Raw genomic sequence first — 21,912 nt, forward strand, 5'->3', positions numbered from 1 at the left:
TCAGATGATTATTTACCTGCTGTACAAACTTCTGGTCAATATGACGCTTTGCAATGCTAGGCTGAAAATCAGGACTCTCTAAAAATCTCAGGAAAAATTCATACACCAGCTATGAAAGAACAAATTTTTTTTTTAGAAAATATGTATTCACAGGCAATGAATCCATAAATCTCCAAGAGACAAAAAACTTACACAGTGCCAAGAGTCAGCTAGAAGAGACAGCAGGAATATGTTCAAATAAATTCAATATAGCAGTTTTAGCCAACCAAACCTCACACTGCTCAAGCTATTAAGAAACCACCTGTGTCCTCCTGTGATGGTTCAGTCAGATAACAAAGACTTATCTTAGGTTTGGTAGATGAAAGGTTTTCTGACTGATTACAATAGTATTATATCTATACTGAAGCAGTATCCATAGCCTAAAGCCATGGCTAGAAGTGGAAGACAAACTCTGGTTTAAAAGCAAAGTGTCATTAGCACTAAGGCCCTAGAAAATCCTAGCTAAAACACAAAGGAGTCGAACAAGAGAAGAATGTATCCAGGGCAGCAGCAAAACAAAAAAACAAACAAACAAAAAACAAAGCAAGAATGAAAACCAGATGAGACATTTAGTTTTGGCAGCAAGATAATTGGTAATTGTATAGTTAGGGCAGAGTGAAAGGCAGAGGGCAGAAGCCAGGAAGACAAAGAGAAGAGTTAGAAATACCAAAACAGCAAATTCCAAGAGCTTGGGGGTAAAAGATAGAAGGGAAATCACACTGTAGATAGAGTGACAGAGAAAGCACAACAGCATACACCAACACATGTAAGATACTTATGAAAGGAATACATTGCACTTCCAAAATTGCTAGGGCAGCACACTACCCGCAAGACATTAACTCACCGCAGCATAATTTGGAAAACCAAGAAATAATATACCTGTATATGGGGCCAGGAGGCTTCTAATGTTGGTTCATCTTCTTCTGGATCAAAATCTGGATTTTCACTTGGTGGGAGTGTTCTGAAGATATTAGAACTAATCTGGAAAAAAAGAATTACTTCATTAAAATAAATATTCAATTTAGTTTTACATAAAATAGACAAAGCAGGTCTTATAACTACTTAGCTCTTTATTCCAAAACTGCAATTGTATACTGATGCATGTGAACATGCCTTCTACAAGATCAAACCATTGGTCTACAGGCAGTAGAAAGGTACAATTCTCCTTAGAACTGCACTGCTAGCTCAGTATGGTCTTCTCAAACAGGCATCAGTCTTTTTCAGTCTTGCAGAAATCTCTCAACTGGGAGAACACAGACTGAGCTGAAGTTATTCATACAAAGCATACACTTAATCACTGTCGTATGAACACTCAAAAAGATAGGCTAGAGAAAAGAATGTGCATGCAGTGCTCTCTTCAAAAACAAGACATGCTTCTGCAGTATCAGAGGAACTCAACGTATAAATCTACTTGTACAGGATCAGCACTGTGCTCTGCCTGGTTTAGTACTGTCAGATAAGCTTCAGCAACTACCGGTACTCAAGATCTCAGGCAGGAGTCTTTGACAATGCTACTTGAAAATTACAATTTAAAGAAGTCTGGCTTCACTTCAGATTATTGTTGTCATTGTTGTTAAAATGTATAACCTGCTCTCCCCAGAAACCAGGCTCACAGTGGGTAACATCATTTGTAAAAACATTCATAAAACTGATATAGATATAATTAATCCAATAAAACACACAATAAATGCTTCCCACTAGACAGCTAAAAGATGGTGTGAATCTCAGGTGGCACTAAGGTCTAGCTGTTTGATGAGAAGGAAAAGGGGAAGAAGGAAGGGGAAAGGGGAAGGCCAAACCAAGATGGAAACTGTCAAGATGGAGCCCATTGTTGCCCTCAACTATACACCCAGCAGAACAACTCTGTTTTGCAAGCCCTGTGGCACTGTAACAAGTCTCACAGGGCTGTGATCTCCCCAGGAAGGGGACTCCACCAGGTTGGAGCCAGGGCCGAGAAGGCCTTGGCCCTGGTTGAGGACAGCCAGGTGCTCTTTGGGCCAGAAATCATCAGCAGATTTTGGTCACTACTACGCAACACTCTTTGGGGGATATATCAGGAAGGGTGGCACTGAAGGTCCCAGACCATTTATGGGCCTTTTCAGAATTTCTAGGCTTGTCAAAGAAAGAAAAAGGAAGACTAAAAAACCCTGTGAACTTTATTAGAGCTTCATTTGTGAACACTTGGTACTGCAGCCATTTGCTAAAGAATATTCCAATTTACAACTTATCTTTGTAACTTTCAAAGATGTGATATTTTATTGATTGATTGACTGATGGGGTTTATATCCTGCCCATCCCGCCGAGGCAGGCTCAGGGCATGTAACAACATCATTCTTCTAGAGTCCTCAAACTGTAGCAATTAAAAAAAAAACATTATTGACTGAGAGTCAACAGCCAATAAAAACAAGATGAGCTCAATAACTGCCATAAAATGGTATTAAAGTATCTCTCAAACCATGGTGCAAAACCTTTTCAAAACATAAGCATCACCCAGATTTTGTAAATGCGATCTAGGAGAGACTGAAATCAAAGTACACTACTGAGAAGCTGAATCCTATGTTAGTAGTATATTCTGCTCCCATTTTCTTCCAAGAATAACAACTGAGAGCTCTGGAAACTTAAAAATCCTCCCATGAGTGATTGTTTCATTATTCAGCTGTATGGGAAAGGCAACCAACATATCTTATAGCAATCCTTATTTCTACTGCTCCATATCTTCCAGAGCTATGCCTCAATGTAGGAAGGTCTAGAACTCTCTCAAGATCACAGAATCATACAGTTGGAAGGGACCTCCAGGATCATCTAGTCCAGGGGTCCTCAAACTACGGCCCGCTGAGGACGTTTATGCGGCCCGCCAGGTTATGGAAAAATCAGACCGGAAGTGACGTTCGACCTAAACTCGCGTTAGCAACGCACACTTCCGGCACTGGGCTGAGGCGGCGGAGACAGAGTGTGAGGTGATACCGAGGTGAGGTGAGTTCCCAGGCCGAGGTGTGTGGTGTGGGGAAGGGAGAGAGATGCAGAAGACGGAGAACTGACGGCCCGCAGGCTTGTACAGTAACGGCAGTCCGGCCCTCCAACAGTCTGAGGGACAGTGAACTGGCCCCCTATTTAAAAAGTTTGAGGACCCCTGATCTAGTCCAACCCCCTGAACAATGCAGGAAATTCACAAGTACCTCTCCCCTACACATACACCCAGTGACACCTACTCCATGCCTAGAAGATAGTAACCCTCCTCCCTCCCCCAGAAAAAAAAAAAAAACTCCAGGTTCCCTGGCAAACTGGCCTGGAGAAAAATTGCTGTCTGACACCAAAGTGGCAAACAGCATTTCCCTGGGTGTGTAAGAAAGGGCCACGAGAACTAAGCACTGATGCAACCCTTCCTGCTCTCCTTCTCACAATCTGCTTAAGTTCACAGAATCAGGATGCTGCCAGATAGCCATTTAGCCTCTATTTCAAACCTCCAAAGGAGAGCCCACCACCTCCTGAGGAAGTCTGTGGAACTGCCGTATCAGAAGGTTCTTCCTAAAGTTAGCCAGAAACTCTTTTGATTTAATTTCAACCAGCTGGTTTAGGTCCGACCTGGGGCAACACAAAGCAACTCTGCATCATCCTCCATATGACAGCCCTTTAAGTACTTGAAGATGGTGATCATATCACCTCTCAGTCGTCGCCTCTCCTGCCTTTCCTTATAGGACATGGTCTCCAGACCCCTCACCATCTTTGTTGCCCTCCTCTGGACACATTCCAGCTTGTCTATAGTCTTCTTAAATTGCAGTGCCCAAAACTGAACATAATATTCTAGGCGTGAGGTCTAACCAGAGCAGAGCAAAGCGATGCCATCACTTTGTGTGATCTGGACACTATTGTTGATACAGCCCCAAATCTCATTCGCCTTTTTAGCTACCACATCACACCACTGAGTCATGTTCCGTGTATGATCCACTAACTAAGGCCTCTAGATCTTTTTCGCACAGACTATTGCCAAGACAAGTTCCCCATTCTATCATTATGCATTTGATTTTTCATACCTATATGCAGAACTTTACATTTATTCCTGTTAACATGAATTTTATTTGTTTTACCCTAGTTTTCCAACCTGTCAAGATCATCTTGTATCCTGACTCCGTCTTCTACTGTATTTGCTACCCTTCCCAATTTAGAAGCAACTGTCAGAACAGGGTATGGAACAATTGATTGGTTTAGAATAGGGAAAGGAGTTGAACAAGGATGTAAATTGTCACCCTATTAAATTTATATGCAGAGTATATCATGCGAAATGCCGGCCTGGATGAATTACAAACCACAATTAAGGTTGCTGGGGAAAACATCAACAATCTTAGATATGCAGATGACACCACCCTACTGGCAGAAAGTGAAGAGGACCTAAAGAGGGTGAAAGAGGAGAGGAACCTTGAGATGTAACGTATTGTCTTGTATTATTCCTGCCCAAATGTTCCTCAATTAAGTTAAGGTGATTTTTAAAGCAAAATGTGTTCCAATAATCAAAACTGATAGAATAAAACGTATCTCCTATATGTGTTTGAAAAATCACAAGAAAAGTACCGTATTTTTCGCACCATAAGACCCACTTCCTCCCCCCCAAAAAAAGTGTGGGGGGGAAGTGTGTGCGTCTTATGGAGTGAAGGTACCATACGTACCTTCCTCGGGGGGGGGGGTGATCCGCTGCCTCCGTCCCGGCGCTTCCCTGCGCCTGCCTGCCTGGCTCCAGCTCTGACGCTTACAGCAAGCGCCAGGATCGCTCCCTCCGCCCTCCGATCCCAGCGCTTGCTTTAAGCATCAGCGCTGAAGCCATGCAAACAGGCAGGGAGAAAGCACGCCGCCCCCTCCACAGCCGGCGCTTGCGAAGCGCTGGGTTTGCGGAGGGGGGGGGTGCTTCCTCTGTGCCTGTCTGCCTGGCTTCAGCTGCTGCTTATAGCAAGGGCTGGGATCGGAGGCAGCCAAGCCTCCGATCCCAGCACTTGCTATAAGCAGCAGCTGAAGCCAGGCACAGAGGAACCACCCCCCCTCTGCAAACCCAGCGCTTCGCGAAGCGCTGGGTTTGCGGAGGGGGCGGCATGCTTTTTCCGTGCCTGCATGCCTGGCTGGGAGACAAGCGGCGAGATCGCTCCCTCCGCCCCCACCGCAAACCCAACACTTCACAGGGAGCGATCTCGCCGCTTGTCTCCCAGCCAGGCACGCAGGCGCGGGGGAAGCACGCCAGCGCCTGCGTACCTGGCTGGGAGACAAGCGGCGAGATCGCTCCCTGCGAAGTGCTGGGTTTGCGGTGGGGGTGGAGGAAGCGATCTCGCCCTTGTCTGCCAGCCAGGCACCTGCGTCTTATGGTCCGGAGCGTCCAATGGACCGAAAAATACGGTAATTTCAAGTCCCTCTCCAAACTCTCCCTTTTTAGTGCAACTAATTCTCACTATCTTATCTTACCATTACCTTTCACCAGGGGTTTTTTTGTAAAAAAAGCCCAGCATGAACTCATTTGCATATTAGGCTACACCCCCTGACAGCAAGCCGGCTTGAACTGTGTTCCTGTGCGTTCCAGCTCAAAAGAAGTCCTGCCTTTCACAACATTCATAAAAGGCCTTAAGGCAAAAAGACTTAGACTTAGTAAAACATACCATCATAACTTTACAAACCACTTTTGAATTGCTGGCACAGTTAAGGGCTGAGTCCCCTTTAATCCTGAAACTGCTCAGAGGGATGTATTTTAAAATAAAAAAAAAACCCTTCAGTCAATATTGAAGATTGTACTTGTGTTTGGGGAGGTGGGGTAAACCAAGGGAAGAACTTAGTTCTTTGGGGAGAAAAAAAAAGACTCTAAAGATCTCCCACTGTACTGCATACAAGCAACAACTATGTTTCTTAAAGGGCTTGCCTCAGTCAATAGCTCTTCACCTAAGGGCAACAGTAAACTAATAATAATATTAATAATAATAATAAAATCAAAACTCACTTTGACAACTGGAAAGAAAAGTACTTGCATGTACAGTATTTGAAAGACGATGAGACCTAAGTTGATAATGAAAATACCTGGAAGTAGCTCCAAAATGGGCACTTGGATAAAGAAATGGAAGGCTTAATTCTAACTACACAAGAACAGGCACTCAAAATGAATATATGAAATAGTATGAAAGAGTAAAAAAATCAATGATGACAGCAAATGTCGACTTTGCAAGGCAAAGGATGAAACAGTCCACCACAAGATCAGTGCCTGCAGTAAAATTGCTCAAAATGACTAGAAAAAAACTTCAAAATAGAATTGCAGCTATGTTGCACTGGAAGCTTTGCAAAAAATATGGCTTACTATCAGCCAGAAATTCACAGGCGCACAAACTAGACAGGATCATGGAGAATTATTAAACAAAGATTCTTTGAGACTTCTGATTACAAACAGATAAACATTTGAAGCATTATACCCCCAATACCACAACTGTAGACAAAATCAGAAATAGGGTTTGGATCACTGATGCCACAATCCCAGGAGACAGCAGTATAGAAAAGGCAGAACAGAAGATCATAAAATTCCAAGGCATACAAATAGAATTAGAGTGCCTCTGGGCAAATGTTACCATTGTGACAGTTGTCACTGGAACAGGCCCATAGCTATGAAGGGCCAGGCCACCCCATTCAACCCCCCCTTAAAGCTCTGTGGCCCCACCATTGGGCTGAGACCCCAGGCAGAAGCTGCCTGCCCCCCATCGAACACCTGATCGGCGGGTAAAATGCCGCTGCAGCAGCTGCCACCCCCTCCCCTCCTGCAGCTCTGCGCCCCCCTGGCAGCGCCTTCTCCTCCTCCCTCCATCACACTTTTAAGGCCCAGGGAATGGGCGGTGAAGCACTGCTCCGGGCTCTTTAAAAGGCGACCCCCCCCACACACACACCAATCAGGAAAACCCACGCAGAAGGCTGGCCACTGGGCTCCTATGCCCCTCTGGCGTGCTCATAAGCAGCACTGGGGGTGGGTCTGCATAAGAGCCAAGTGGTCAGCCTTCTGCGCCAGTTGCCTTTTAAAGAACCTGGAGCAGTGCTTCACCAACCCTTCCCTGGGCCTTAAAAGTATGACGGAGGGAGGAGGAGGTACTGCAGGGGGTGACAGGGGGGGCAAAGTTGCAGGAGGGGAGGGGGTGGCAGCTGCTGCAGCGGCATTTTATGCCCCCCCCCCACAAAAAAATTTAGTCACCACACAGCCAATTTCAAAAAGCCAAGTGGTGGACAAGCGGATTTCTGCTCCAAAGAGTATAACCAATTTTGATCAATTTAGTGACAGCTAGTTGAAAGTGCCAGCCAAGGTACTGTTCTAACACAGAAAGGTAATTTAGAACACAAACCCAGTTAAGCAAGCAGTATTAAGTTTCATTTTAAAGGTATCCAAAAGAACACACCACTTCAATTAGTTACTTACCATTTTCACTATATCACAATATGCTGATTCAATAATCACACCACGATTTGTTGAAACATATTCCACCAGTTCATTCAGCGTCGCTCTTTTAATTTCTTTGCTCCTCAAGTCTGAGACAGAGTCCATGAAATCAAACAATACACAACATTGTTGCAGCTTCTGACAAAAGAGGTCTTGCTGTTCATTTGAGGTGGCATCTGTAAAGGGGAGGCAATGATAACACCATTTTACCACTAGGATTCCAAATCTGTGTGGTAATATACAGAAGTGAACATCTGCCACAAGCTCCAATAATGGAAATGCAATATATACAAACTGGGAAATACCAAATCTTATGCTCTCTCAGCAGTTACACGTTGAAGCCAGCCTATGTATGTAGTCTCTATACTTCTATTCTCCCTTCAGCATCACTGTACAAAATATGTTGGGCTACACCAAATGAACTCAGTCATACTGGGGTTCTTTTGATGTGATGCCTGTCAGCAAGGTCCTTTTGTCCACAGGAAGCAGCTATGGCTCAATGGCACAGCACATACAGACAGATCAAGCATTTAAATCCATATAAGGAAATCTCATATACACTCACTCAGTAGAAGAGTACATCTTTTGCATGCAAAGGATCCCAGGTTTAATACTCTTCTCCTTTTAAAAGATTTCAGGAAACGTGTGCTAGAAAAGACCTTGAATATTAGCTCTGACCAAGCAGACAATTCTGAACTAAAGTGAACACAGGTCTGACTCTATATTTCTAAAGATTGATCTAGATTCTTAGTCAGGGGAGATCAGTAAGTCAGTGTAAATTCTCCATGTGTATAGGGAGCTCTCTTCTTCAAAAGAAATTTGGAATTAGCATTGTACTTTCCTCTATAACAGGGGTCCTCAACCCCCGGACCGGGGACTGGTACTGGGCCACGGCCTGTTTGAAACGGGCCACGCAGCCTTGCTGCCTCCCCCACAGCCTCGTTGCTTCCCTCCCCCCCACGGTGCCTCCTCTTCCTCGTTTTCACCATTTTAAGGCCAAGGAAGGGAAGGAGGCAAGGGCAGCGTCACTCGCTGATGCTGCGGCAGTCTTCCTGCCCATCAGCTGACTGGGGGGGGGGGGTTGAACTGGGAGGCACTTCATGGCCCATTCCCCGGCCTTAAAATGGTGAAAATGGTTAGAGGAGTGGCAAGGCTGGGGGGGGGGGGTCTGCAGTGAAGAAGGAAAACGGGGGAAGGAGGAGGAAGCAAGGCTGCACGGAGGGCGAAGGAGAGAGGAGGAAACGGGGAGAGGAAAAAGGGAGGAGGCTGTGCGGGGAGTGAAGGAGGGAGGAGGAAACACCATGGAGGGTGGGGGGTGGCTGAATTGGGTGCCCCCACCCTGCCAGCCCTGGGGTCATGGTCGGCAGGCCGGCCTTGGGGCCAAAAAAGGTTGGGGACCACTACTCTATAAGGACTCTGGTTCCCTCCAACTACCCCGAAATTTACTTGAAATGTATGTAAGAGAAGTGAAACGATCATTCCAGAATAGCAGCAGGGTTCGGAAGCTGGTAGCACTTTGTCGGGTCTGCGTTGGCCAGATTATATTTTGAATAAGAGAATACACTTAACACAAGCTGTGCAAGCTCATACCAAAGATTCTGTGGTAGACACTATTAGTGTAGTTAATGGTACAATAAATGCAGACAACACAACCAACAGTACAGCAGACAGAGGTAGATATTTTAAAAACCAGGGGGAAATAGGTGTGTTTTTCAACTTTCTCCAATGGTGGAGGGATATACATCTCTTTAGTACTTCCATTTTAGAACTAGACACTTTTATTTCCCAAATATCTTTTAATAACTATAGTTTATTCAATATATACTATTTTCTACCATTTGTGCCCATGGCGGGTCAAATGTAACACCAAGACCCTAACTATGAAACACAATCGAAAACCTTATACAGTGGACATATGCAATTCAATTTTTTCAGTCCAGCAGTTCTTAAAGAACCAAAGGAACCTCAGTTTTAAATGTTCTTGGACCCCTAAGACTACCTCCTTCCCCCTTTCCAGTGCATACTATGCAGAAGAAAGCCCTTTCCCAAAAGCAGGTAGAAAGCTCCACATGAACTGTGGAGGCATGGGACCTGAAAATAATTCTATGAGCTACACTTTAAAAGCAAGTTTAAGTACTTTTATATTGCCTATACATGGTCTACAAAATCAAGTCTCAGAGGGTAGGCTGATTCTATAGGGCCAGACCTCTTGATTGGAAGAAACTCTGCACTGGAAACAACAAATAACATCCTTATTGATAAACTAGGAATAAGGCCTGTTGTGGGGGAAAATACAGCAGGCTCTAGAAAGAGGCTCTGGTGAGTGCCCCCCCCCCATCCTTGCTGTCTTTCCACTCATCCACCTAAGGGAAGGTATTCACTCCTCTCAAAAAACCCCTTCCTCTCAATTACCCCTACACCCTTGGCATTCCACTACTCCCCCCACCCATGACTGACTACTCCCCCCACCCTTTCTGTCTTCCCGCCCACCAACCAACCCTTGGCCTTCATTCACCTCCCCACCCTTGCTGTCTTCCCACCCACTCCACAGCTGAAACAGATGCCAGCTCCCCCCCCCCCCCGCATGGGTATGTGTCCCCATGTTTTTGGTGTCTCAAAGCCCTTTGAATGGAGATAAGGAAGAATAATTATGGGGGGTGCAGGGGGGCATGATGACAGTCACACAGATGCTGAAGCTGGAATGGTGACAGGCACTCTCTTCCTTAGAGGGATGGAGTTAGACTGCTCTCCCCTCTTTAGAAGGGTGATGTCTGATCAAGGTGCCCCGCCTGCAGTCACTTGGCTTCTAGAATACTGGAAATGCTAACTAGAAAATGTGCTGTCTGATAGCTGAGGTTGCTGTGGGCAAATAGCTTAGCTCTACTGATTGTCTGCTGCCAAAGAGACAGCCCTATTGCAGCTGTCACAGTTACTTCTGGTACAAAATTGAACTAATTTTCACTTCTTTCTGATGCAAAGAACCTCACTATAGAGACCATGGGCAATAATAGCCAATGGCAATTTTCAGCTGAATAGTGAAGGTTCAAGTTGCATATGACACTAATTGGACTCAACCAATGGAATGCAACAGAACTTGAGTGGCAACTGACAGGCCCATGGCTGATGTGGTGACTCATCACCAGTACGTCTGTGCTTATGTACGCCTCTGTGAGGCTGGTGGTCAGAAACTCTCCTGGTTGCAGAGATTCCATTAACTGAACTACAGTGCATAGAATCACTGTAGATGATGGAGTGTAGAGATTCCATCCTGAAGTGCCTCACTTTGATAAGTCTATTCAGGAATTTTAGGTCCAGGATAGCCCTCCAATCTCCATTTCTCTTTGGCACTGTAAAAAATATGGAGCAGACTCCTGACTTCTTGTCTGGAAATGGCATTTATCAAACAGAGGTGTCAAATTGCCTTAACAGTCCTTTGTCATTTTTCTGGTCTTTTTGAAACTGGTGACCGTATGAAGCATTCTGGTGGAACACTGGAGAATTCTGTTGCAAAACCCTTCTGCTTAAGGTTGGATCCAGGTTTCCTTGAATAGAAGCTGTCCTCCCACCAGGATGCTGCTGGTGGCATGCTTTGCAATGTTCCCTGTCCTGATCAACTCTTTGGATTGAGGACTGAGTTGTCTAGCGAATCTGGATAGTTGCCCTCCTCCTCTGTAGAACAGTCTTGATTGGTTCCAGGAGGAACTTCTTTGGCCTTTCCTGAATCTTGATTAAATGTGCTGGGTGTGAAAGGAGGCCCCACTGCACTTTCCTTCTATCCATACACCTCAAGTTTTTAGGCAAAGCTTTCTTCTTATATTTTGTTTCCACAAGGATTTTGTCCAAACAATCTCCAAATAGCCTATCTCCATGAAAAGAATAAGCTGTGACAATGGCTTTGGAATGGAAGGGTGTATAATTTTTAAGGTAATTAGGGCCTTGTCTATTTGCCATTGTTTGAAGCCATTCAGATTTTAGTTGTTCTTCCAAGTATGCAGAGATAGAAACCACTCTTTCTCTAGGTTCTGATCTGGAAAGAAACTCCTTGTTCCCTTTGGGTCTAGACCCTTGCTTAGAATCAGAGGGCTTCTTGACCTCTGGAGGCTGTTGGGACTTCTAACGCAATAAGTGTTTTGGGTAAGTTAAGTACTGATAATCCTCAGCCTTAAAGAATCTATTTGGTCACTCTGGTATCTCTACATCCTCCCTATTTTGCTCCCCTCCCTCTGCCTCTGAATCAGAGAAAGTTTCTGAGTCCCAGCCTAATGCTTCCTTTTTTGGGGGGGGACTCCTTTTTGGGTTGTCTTAGTTGGCCAGGTGTGAAGACTTGAAAACCTGTGATCGCTGATCCTGTGTTTGTTGGGCCCTCTCCTGTCCCAAGAGGCAGGAGAGGGGGAAGAAGAAGAAATGGAATGGAACTATATGGAGAAACTAAGGTTAGACATGAGGCTGTGGCAGATATTTCCAAACCCCTCCCACATAGCTTGCTTAATAAAAGGACATAAGATCTGGTCAAAAATTGATTTGGCCCAAAAGGTCTTATGTTACCAGGGCTGGAATTGCTGCTGTAACTAGAATCCAACTGGGGGGCATTAGGGTCTCCAATGTTGGATTGGTTATCTTACAGGGAGGCTGGCTTGACTTCACTAGAACACTTGGCTAGAACTTGGTGGAGACATCCACTGCCTTTACAGACATTTTCTCCAGTGAGCAACTCTTGTGAGAAGGGGTTCCTGCAGAATAGGTTGGTTCAAAATGGCTGAACTCTTAAGCCATGCAGCCCAATTCAGCTACTGGCCTAGGCACACTTGCAGTGAGGCAATTTTTCTTGGCAATGTACCAAAGGGTCAGCAGTCTCTTTTGTGCCTTGTCTACCTCTGTCTACCCTGCTGAGGAGAAATCATTGTTGTCTTGCAGGTGTGTCATTCCTTAATCAGCTGCCACATGCTTTCCCACTCTCAGCAGCTGAATATACGGGGTGTCTGCAGGGCTCTTTTTTCTTTTTTGCTGTCCACATTCCCAGGATTTTTTTTGGGGGGGTGGGGAGAGAGAATGGGCAGAGGGCAAGGCAAAATCAATGGGAGGGAAGAGCAAGAAAAGAAACAGAAAACAGATGATAGATCATCTGAAGAAGTGTGCATGCACATGAAAGCTTACATTCTGAATAAAAGTTTGTTGGTCTTAAAGGTGCTACTTGACTCCTGTTAGAAAGCAGATGAGATAGGGGTGTCCATTTGCCTAGCTTATCTTCCTTCTGAGGCAGGAAATAAACTGGAGAGGGTGACTCCCTTGATGCTGAAGACGGGAACCTTAAAATTAGTTCCTGCCTTCCTTGACTGGACAGTGGGAATCACCCTATCAAGATGTGTTCCATCTCAGAGGGAGAAAGACTAGCTCTACTTAGAGGGACACCTCCAAAATCCTGTTACTTAAATGATAGCTTTTGGCTCAACAGCTTGAGATACTTATGTAGAGTTACACATGTGTTATGCTGCATAGTTCTGACTAAATTGAGAATTTTGTGCTCTCATTAAGGTACTGTAGGTTTGGTAGTATACTCTTGTTACAGGAAATGCTGGGGTCTCCTTTTTAAGATGGGGAAATTAGCAAGACGGAGACTTGGAAGAACGAATTAGAAGCTGAGATCTTTACCAATGATACAGAGGTCTGGTCTCAGGAAGAAAAGACTCCAGATTGAATATATTTTATGTTTACTAGAAAAATATGTAAAAGGCACAATCACACACACAAACAATAAAATACACATATTCAAGGGCTAGGAAAAATAGAGGTGAGAGATAGGGGCTTTTCGGGTTTATTACAAAGGCAATACTACCTGTCCAGATGTGCAGAGGTCCATTTAGATATTAAAGATAGACACATGCACAGCCATCGTGCCATGTCTGAGGGGCCCCTTACTTAGAGTAAGGGGGAGGGGACAATCTGTCTACATGTGTTCAGACTGACTGAACAAGGAGGTGTGGCTTGCTCTCATGTTTTATAAAGTTTGAAGGGTTGAAGACCCTCACAGAGCTCTGATTGCGCCTTAATAGGTGATGATGTATCTTTCTTGGGTGAATGGATTTCTAGGTTGAAACAATAGGTTAGGCTGACTCAATAATGAACATATATGAACATATGTAGCTGCCTTATACTGAATCAGACCTTTGGTCCATCAAAGTCAGTATTGTCTTCTCAGACTGGCAGCGGCTCTCCAGGGTCTCAAGCTGAGTTTTTTTCACACATGTTTGCCTGGACCCTTTTTTGGAGATGCCAGGGATTGAACCTGGGACCTTCTGCTTCCCAAGCAGATGCTCTACCACTGAGCCACTGTCCCTCCCCCAAATAATGTTTGTCAGTATAGGTTAGAATGGGTCAGGATGGGTTTTTAATGGTTAAGCAATTTAGCAGAGATACCCTGAGGAGGAGTAAGCACAGAAGACAAAGGATTCGTTCAGGTGCCAGACATTACCATAGGGTTAAACAAAAGATAGGCTGAGTTGCAGTAAGGAAGCAGGGAGATGGCCACTTAATCAGTTGGCTGAGGATTAAGACAGAAACAATACATTACCTGCTGAACCCATAAACATCTCATCATTCAGTTGAGAGGGAGAAAGTAGCCAGACCAGGAGAAGCCTGTATTGTAATCAAGGCCAGGCCCAAGCATGTTTCTCTGCTATTTTGAAAGAGAGTGTCTCCTTGGCCTGTTTCTGAAAAGAACCAATTTTGTTTCCTTAGCTTGGGGTCCCCTTATTCAGGTGGGGTACTCCTATAGAGGTAGGCAGCGCCACCTGGCCACACTCTTAGTGAAAAGAACCTGTCACACTAGGTCAGACAAAATGCCTGTCTAACTCAGTCATGTATCAAAAGCAGAATATTCGGAGGACTGTTCATCCCCAACATCCTGAAATCAGATGTCTGTCTTTTTTCTATTTTTAGTTAATATAGCTTAACAGCTGTTTGTAGACATATCTTCAATAAGTTGCAGGATTCAGTAATGTTTAGAATCACTTATGCCAGTTGGTATGCAATATTTCATGGCAATGAATTCTTTAGGTCAACTGTGTACTGTATAAAACACTTATTTTCCATCCTGAATGTACCACCACACTAGATGTCCTCTAGAAGTAGCACTATAAGAGATGGTTTCACCCCTCTCTGTATTTCTCCCATAATTTTACAAATATTTATCACAAGGTCTACTCAGTCATCCTATTCCCAAGCTTTATTTAGTTTAATGCTTTAATGCTTACACTGCATAAAAGGAAGATTTGCAGTGCAATTCTAAGGACACTTTTCTGAGAGTAAGCTCTACTGAATAGGCCATAGCAGAATTCAGAGTAGATCCACTTAGGATTGCTCTCTAAGCCAGAACAAAGGAAGTTGAATATGGTTTTTGACTTCACAGTTGTTGTTCCTATGCAGCATGTCATGGTCTTCATCCAGTACTCCTCACTGTAGTCTTGTGACTGTGATTCCCAGTTCCCTCTCATAGTACACATTGCCCTTCCCTTACAATCTATGACACCAGACGACAGAGAGGAACATATAAAAACTAGGAAAATGCCCAACATGGGGTGAGGGAGTGAAACAAGGACAGTTTTTACAGTACCATAATAAATTCTGGATTTAAGTAGCAATTCCCAACAAGGACAAATATGCAAAAAGTTGGTATATTAAAAGAACAGGAGAACCCTGGAGTGGAAGGTTATTTTTAAAGTAAGATTACTTCAACATGGCTGAAGTCAGCCCTGGAGCAGCCTAACACAAAGCCCATTTTGAACTGTGTATATTTAGAAACAATTTTGTGGCTTACATTGAAGCAAAATGTCCCCAGCTCAGTACTACATTAGCAAGTCCAACATCTGAGCACACAAAATCAGAAGTAAAGGCAGGGACTGGCAAATGCTTCAGGACTGCAATACCAGTAACTGAAAACACAAGAGAATGTATCAAAGTGTTTTCATATGTGTGATCAGAGTAAAGCAAACCTACCAACAGTATTTAGGTCTGAATAAAATGACATAAAAGTATTGGAGATGTTTTCAAAGCACGTACTTGTCCACAGATTTAACCAAAATAGTCACATTACGGATACTTTTCACCTCATTAAGGGATCATAGTTAAAGAACTTTAGCAGAACACTTCATTCTTTCCAGAGTTCTGAACTAGCGACCCACACATCTGGTATGTTTCTGAACTTCTGCTAATTTCAGAACAGTTATTTGTCAATATTTATTTAAAACATTTATTAGCTGCCTTTCTAACTTGCAAAACTCAAGGAAGCTTACAATGTAAATGAAACAATGATTATGACCCGCCCCCCCATAAAAGATTACAATTTAAACTCAAATAGGATTGCCAATAAATAAAAACCAAATTAGTTAAATGAAGTTCTAAATAAAACTGTCTTCAACTGTCTCCTGCAGATCGAAAGCGAGGGGATCAGGAGCATCTCCTTAAGGGGGTTGTTCCAATAAAAAGGTTCTCTCTCACAAGTGCCCCCCAGACCAGTATTTTTTATTGGCAGGACAGTCAGGAGAGCCTCTCCCTGTGATCTTAATTCCTTGGGCAGGAACATATGGGAGAAGATGGTCCTTCAGACACCCTGGTCACAAGTCATGTATGGCTTCAAAGGACAAAACCAACAGCTTGAATTGCGCTTGGGAGTGGACCGGTAGCCAGCTGTACTAGCAAGGTCACACAGTCCCAGTAGGTAGCCCCAACCAGCAGTCTAGCCACAGCATTCTGAACCAGCTGCAGCTTCCAAACACTGTTTAAGATTAGTCCAGAGAGCACTGCAGTAGTCCAGTCTAGATGTAACTAAGGCATGGATCACTGTGGCTAGTTCTGAATGAACCAGGAACTGGCACAGCTGATGCACCAGCCAAAGTAAGACAAAAGAAGTCACCTGGTTTTCTAAGGTGACTGCTGCGTCAAGTAGCACTCCCAAGCTGTGAACCTGGTTTTTCAGAGAGGAAGTATAACTCCATCCAAGACAGGAAAGACTTCAAGTCCCTGGTTTGCTTTTCTACCAACCCAGAGAATGTGTCTTGTCAGAATCAGGATTCAGCTTGTTCGCCCTCATCCAGCCCAATTCCAAGCACCAGTTCAGAACATCAATATATTCCCCAGGATTAGCTGGAGAAGAAAGGTAGGACTAGGTTTCATCTGCTTATTAGTGACACCACAGCTCATCATACCCAATAATCCCATATAGGCTGGTAAAATTACTCAGTTTATCTCAAAAGGTTGTTATTATAGTCAAGACTTCAGATGTATGTAAATTATAAAAAATAGTAACTAAGACTTTTAAAACAAAATATTTTTCTAACAGCTGCAGTTGCAGATATAGTCCACAAGATTACATAGCATCATGTTACCCTGACAACCTGACTTTTAATACCTAGGATCTATATATAACTGGCAAGTTAAAAACCAGAGTCTTCACTGATACATTTAAAGTTCATTCTGGTCATAGCTCTGCATCTATGAGAGAAGCTCACTTTATAATTTCTTATCCACTTGTTTCCTAACATTTGATGACCCTTGATGATTTCAGTGCCAGGTCTACTACTATCAGTATGATAAACTCTCAGGTACGCTCAAGATGCATCTCAAGTTCTCCAATTTAGCCTAATGCCTATCCAGATCACCATTTATTTCTTAATGAGCCTCATCTTGGCAGTTCAAGGAATTTGATAGAAACATGATTAAGAGGCATCCAATGACAAACCATCTCTGTTCGTCTCTTGCCTTGAAAACTCTACAGAGCGATCATAAATTGGCTGCAAGTTGATGTCATTTTCCACTATCACATTGCATCCATAATTTCATTTTTTGCTGGCACATTTCAATGCTATTTCTCTAGAACAGGGATGGCCAATGATAGCTTTCCAGATGTATTTTGCCTACAACTCCCATCAGCCCCAGCCAGCAAAAAAACATCTGTTGGCCACCCCTACTCTAGAACAAAGCCATCTAAACTAGCTCATAAGTAACATAGCTAGCTCATAAGAAATAAACTAGCTCATAAGTAACACAAAATTATAGAACAATTGCAATTAAACAGAAGCCTAACACAGAAAGAGCAACCCAGACAAAAAACTGTAAAATTAGTATGATCAACTGGCAAATAAGCAAGCAATTAACAGCAAAGGCTCAATAAAAACACAAACAATGTCAGCATAAATTATGACGTATCACTGAAAATACTAAAAGACAGCCAGAAAAATGACTTGACTAGAAGCCTGGGCAAATAAAGGTCTTAATTAGAGTTCTAAATGGTAGACATCAACCTAGCTTCTGGGAGAGAACTACCTATTACTACCGAACAAGCCCTGTTTACCCCTTGCCTTATTCCACAGACATAGTTTGGGATGGAGATCTTAACTGGTAAGCAGGGTTGTATGGAAAAAGTCAACCCTTCAAGTACCTTGGTCCTAAACCATTTGGAACACTAAAAAAGTAAGAAACAATACTTTGAATTGTGCCTTGGAAACAAGTCCAGTCAGTGAAGATTTTTTAGCATGGGGGTAATATGCTTCCTATATCTAATTTTTTGACCTAGCCATGGCATTTTGTACTAACGTCTTTAAAGGCAAAGAGGACATGTTATAACAACATAATCTGGATGTGACTAGAACATGGAACACTGTAGGCAAATCTAGTTCTCAAGGAAGAGCTGCAGCTGGCAACTGAAGCTGATGCTGCTGAAAGATAGTACATGCCATGGAGAAACCTGAGTCTCTAATTGCAATTCCAGACAAAGCAGCATCCCCAATCTATAAGTGTATTCTTACAGGAGGAATGCAACCCCCTCCAAAACAGGCTAGTTCCTAATTTCATGTCACAGAGGCTGATACTCAGGAATAAACCAGTTTTATATGGATTGAATTTCAGTTTATTGGAACTCATCCATTCCATTACTTTCTCCAAACACCAGCTAAGGACTTCCAGATCTGACTCAGCTGTTCAGTAATAGAGTTGGAAGTGCCAGCAGTATAGTGATAAACTTATCCAAATCCCTGGACAATCTCTCTAAATTATTTCAGTTTGAGCCAGTTTGGTATAGTGGTTAAGTGTGTGGACTCTTATCTGGGAGAACCGGGTTTGATTCCCCCACTCCTCCACTTGTACCTGCTGGAATGGCCTTGGGTTAGCCATAGCTATCGTAGAGGTTGTCCTTGAAAGGGCAGCAGCTGTGATAGCTCTCTCAGCCCCACCCACCTCACAGGGTGTCTGTTGTGGGGGGAGAACATAAAGGAGATTGTAAGCTGCTCTGAGTCTCTGATTCAGAGAGAAGGGCGGGGTATAAATCTGCAATTCTTCTTCTTCATGTAGATTTGAAACAGCATGGAGGATCCACATAGCTAATAGTCCAGGAGAATGAACAGGGACATACTTTCTTTTACTCTCTACAATTATCAATGGGAACAAGGCAATTTCAATCTTAGAATATGCTGAGAGGAGTGAATCAGAGCTGGGGGGGGGTTTGCTATTTTCTTCATATGCATAATTTAGGGAGCCACAAGACACACATTGTACCACTGAGGTTCAAAACTGGATAAGCAGCCTCCAACATATTTTATCCTCAAGCTTAGCTATGCTAGGCTGAGTTTCAGGCCTATGGAGCTAGCCCCAGAACTGAGTGGTTCTGCAGTAGTACACTCTACAGGGAATTCCCTCTCTATTTACATAATATGAACAGCCCCATAATAGAAACAGGAGATGCCATTCCTCAGAACAGTCCAATTTCTCATTGCCTACCTAAAACAGCAGTCAACTATTTCTATTATGGGACAGAATACAAAACTTGAAAACAGGCTCGCCACTTATAGCCATACACTCAACAGGAAATTTACTGGTTCAGAGCAGATAAATAAAACAAACGAGGGCATGAGATAATTCCATAAACATACAATCTCTTTCCTTCTGTTTATTACATTTGCATTGAGAACACATAAGGGAATCAGCTAATCCAAAGTCCCATTCTCAGTTACTTCAGTTTAAAAAATCTTAGCATACTTAACTTTAAAACTAGAGGAATTGGAGGGGAAACAGAGCAGAAGTACATGTTAGAAACCCAGTCTCTTCCATACACACTTTTGTGACTTTTTAGATTAGACTACAAGAAAAGGCAGACTGTCTTTTTTTTCATCTTGCTTTTTTTAAAACTGGCCCCACAACTTAAGTCTATAGTTTTGAGCATTATTTTAAGAATTCATTCATCATTATGCTTTATTTTATAGGAGCCCTGTGGCACTGAATGGTAAGCTGCAGTACTGCAGTCCAAGCTCTGCTCGCAACCTGAGTTCGATCCTGGTGGAAGGTGGGTTCAGGTAGCTGGCTCCAGGTTGACTCAGCCTTCCATCCTTCCGAGGTCAGTAAAATGAGTACCCAGCTTGCTGGGGGTAAAGTGTAGATGACTGGGGAAGGCAATGGCAAACCACCCCGTAAAAAGTCTGCCGTGAAAACGTTGTGATGTGACATTATCCCAGAGTCAGAAACGACTGGTGCTTGCACAGGGGACTACCTCTAACTTTTTTATGCTTTATTGTACTGAGTTTTGATATCTTTAGCCCTGTCATATTTTTTAAAAAAATATCTTTAGCCGGGCACTGATGACTGCTAAGAGGATTATTATGCGGATGTGGAGAACAGATTTATCAGGCACTGTAGCTCTCTGGTTAGAAGAAATGCTCGCACTGGCGGTAGAGGAAAGGATAGTTTATCGACGTTTGATGCAATCTCAGCAGTTTGACGAAATTTGGTCATCCTTTTTGACAGCTCTCTAGGGCGCACTGGATTAGGGCGGAAGGACATAAAGGGCATTGCAGTGCAAATGAAATTACTCTCGTACTGTGGGGGCTGGTGGCAACCAGAGAGCAACATTGGAGATTAGGCAAGTAATAGGCAGAGACAGATTAGTAGAGGTGACTATGGTGATGGGTTACTGGGTGTTTGATGAGTGGTCTGTTTTGATGTATGTAAATTAATTATTTGTTATCAAAGATTTTCAGCATATTCCACAGAACAATCAGCACAGTCAACAACCATCTTCCTTATCTTCACACCCCTTCCAACCCTCCCAGCAATTAACACAGAACAATGGTCACATTCAACAGCCAGTTTCCTTATCACTACCCTTCCAGGAAGCCCCACCAAACAATGGGCACATCCACAAACCTATTGCTCTTTCACCACACCCCCTCCAGCCTAGAAAGAGCAGCTCTCCAGCAGCCCTGGCCTCACTCAATGCACAGCAGCCAAGAAGGTCAGAGCGCCTGCTCCGGCTGCAACGCCACTGAGGATGTTCTCCGCAGCTGAGAACGAAACGTCTGGAAGAAAAACTTTCTCCAGTAGAACACGGCACTTGAGCCCGAAAGATTCTACAAACCCTAATAATTATTTGTTCATTGTAACATATATAAAATTTAATAAAAGATAAATAATAAAAAAATATCTTTAGCTATGTCATATTTATAAAAATTATTGTCAAGTCTAAGTTTAACACAACACTGAATAAAGCAGTGGGAAAATATGGCTCATTACCACCACCACCCTTTCCCATCCTCCCTTCCTTCTCATACTTGAATCAACTATATATATGTGAGGGAATGAAGCCCAGCTGGGAGCACTGGGAGGATAGAACACCTCCAGGTGCAGGTTCAGAAGATTTAAACACAATCACTCCTGCTCTGGGGGGTGGAAATTAGAGGAGGCGCATGTTCTGAAAGAACTGAAGGTGAAGAAAGCTGGGAAAGGCACATGGTGGGGCAGCTGAAGGCACCAGGGTCCAACTCTGTACACCGGGACAATAAATCATTGCAAGCAAGACTGCCGTGAGCAAGGCATGGTGGATTTACTGTAGGTGCTCCTTCTATCTGTGAGACAGAGGAGTATCCCGACTGATGAATAATCTCTCCCAGTAGGATTCAGAGACAGACTAGCCTCCAAACCTATCTCAACAATAGACAAAGGACCTTCAGAAAACACTCTGGATGTAGATAACATGCAAGTGGGACACCCATCTTTGGTTTCCTAGTATACTAGTTATCACTGCCACCAGCTTCAGCAAGTTCAGCTTCAGAATCTGGTCTAAAGCACATCTGGACAACACCTCTGCTGGGCTGAAGATTTTACTTCTCCAACAGAAGCCTCCAGGGGACTTTAATATGCATCACTATGAGTCTGGAAAACCAGTATCCTAGGTCCATCTAGGGGCACAGAGGTGATGTTCACCTTTTCCTGTTTGATAATTTTGATTAGAAAAAGAGTAAGTTTTACACCCTACTTTTCTCTACCTAAAGGAGTCTCAAAGCGGCTTACAATTGCCTTCCCTTCCTCTCCCCACAACAGGCGGGGCTGAGAGTTCTGAAAAAACTGTGACTGACCAAAGGTCACCCAGCAGGCTTCATGTGGAGGAGTGGGGAATC

General features: G+C 43.5%; 1 protein-coding gene across 1 annotated transcript in view; it reads right to left on the reverse strand.

Moving 5' to 3' along the window:
* The window catches only part of PPP2R5A (protein phosphatase 2 regulatory subunit B'alpha), an 82,275-nt gene that overhangs the window by 29,073 nt on the left and 31,290 nt on the right, over window positions 1-21,912 (reverse strand). The window contains exons 2-4 of the mRNA XM_060247126.1: window positions 7,457-7,653; window positions 919-1,020; window positions 17-109 (exon numbers count right to left, since the gene is read on the reverse strand). Coding sequence (XP_060103109.1) covers window positions 17-109; window positions 919-1,020; window positions 7,457-7,653 — 392 coding nt within the window. The remainder of the gene's footprint in view (window positions 1-16; window positions 110-918; window positions 1,021-7,456; window positions 7,654-21,912) is intronic.

The sequence above is a fragment of the Heteronotia binoei genome, chromosome 1, assembly GCF_032191835.1.
Source record: "Heteronotia binoei isolate CCM8104 ecotype False Entrance Well chromosome 1, APGP_CSIRO_Hbin_v1, whole genome shotgun sequence".
Classification (NCBI taxonomy): domain Eukaryota; kingdom Metazoa; phylum Chordata; class Lepidosauria; order Squamata; family Gekkonidae; genus Heteronotia; species Heteronotia binoei.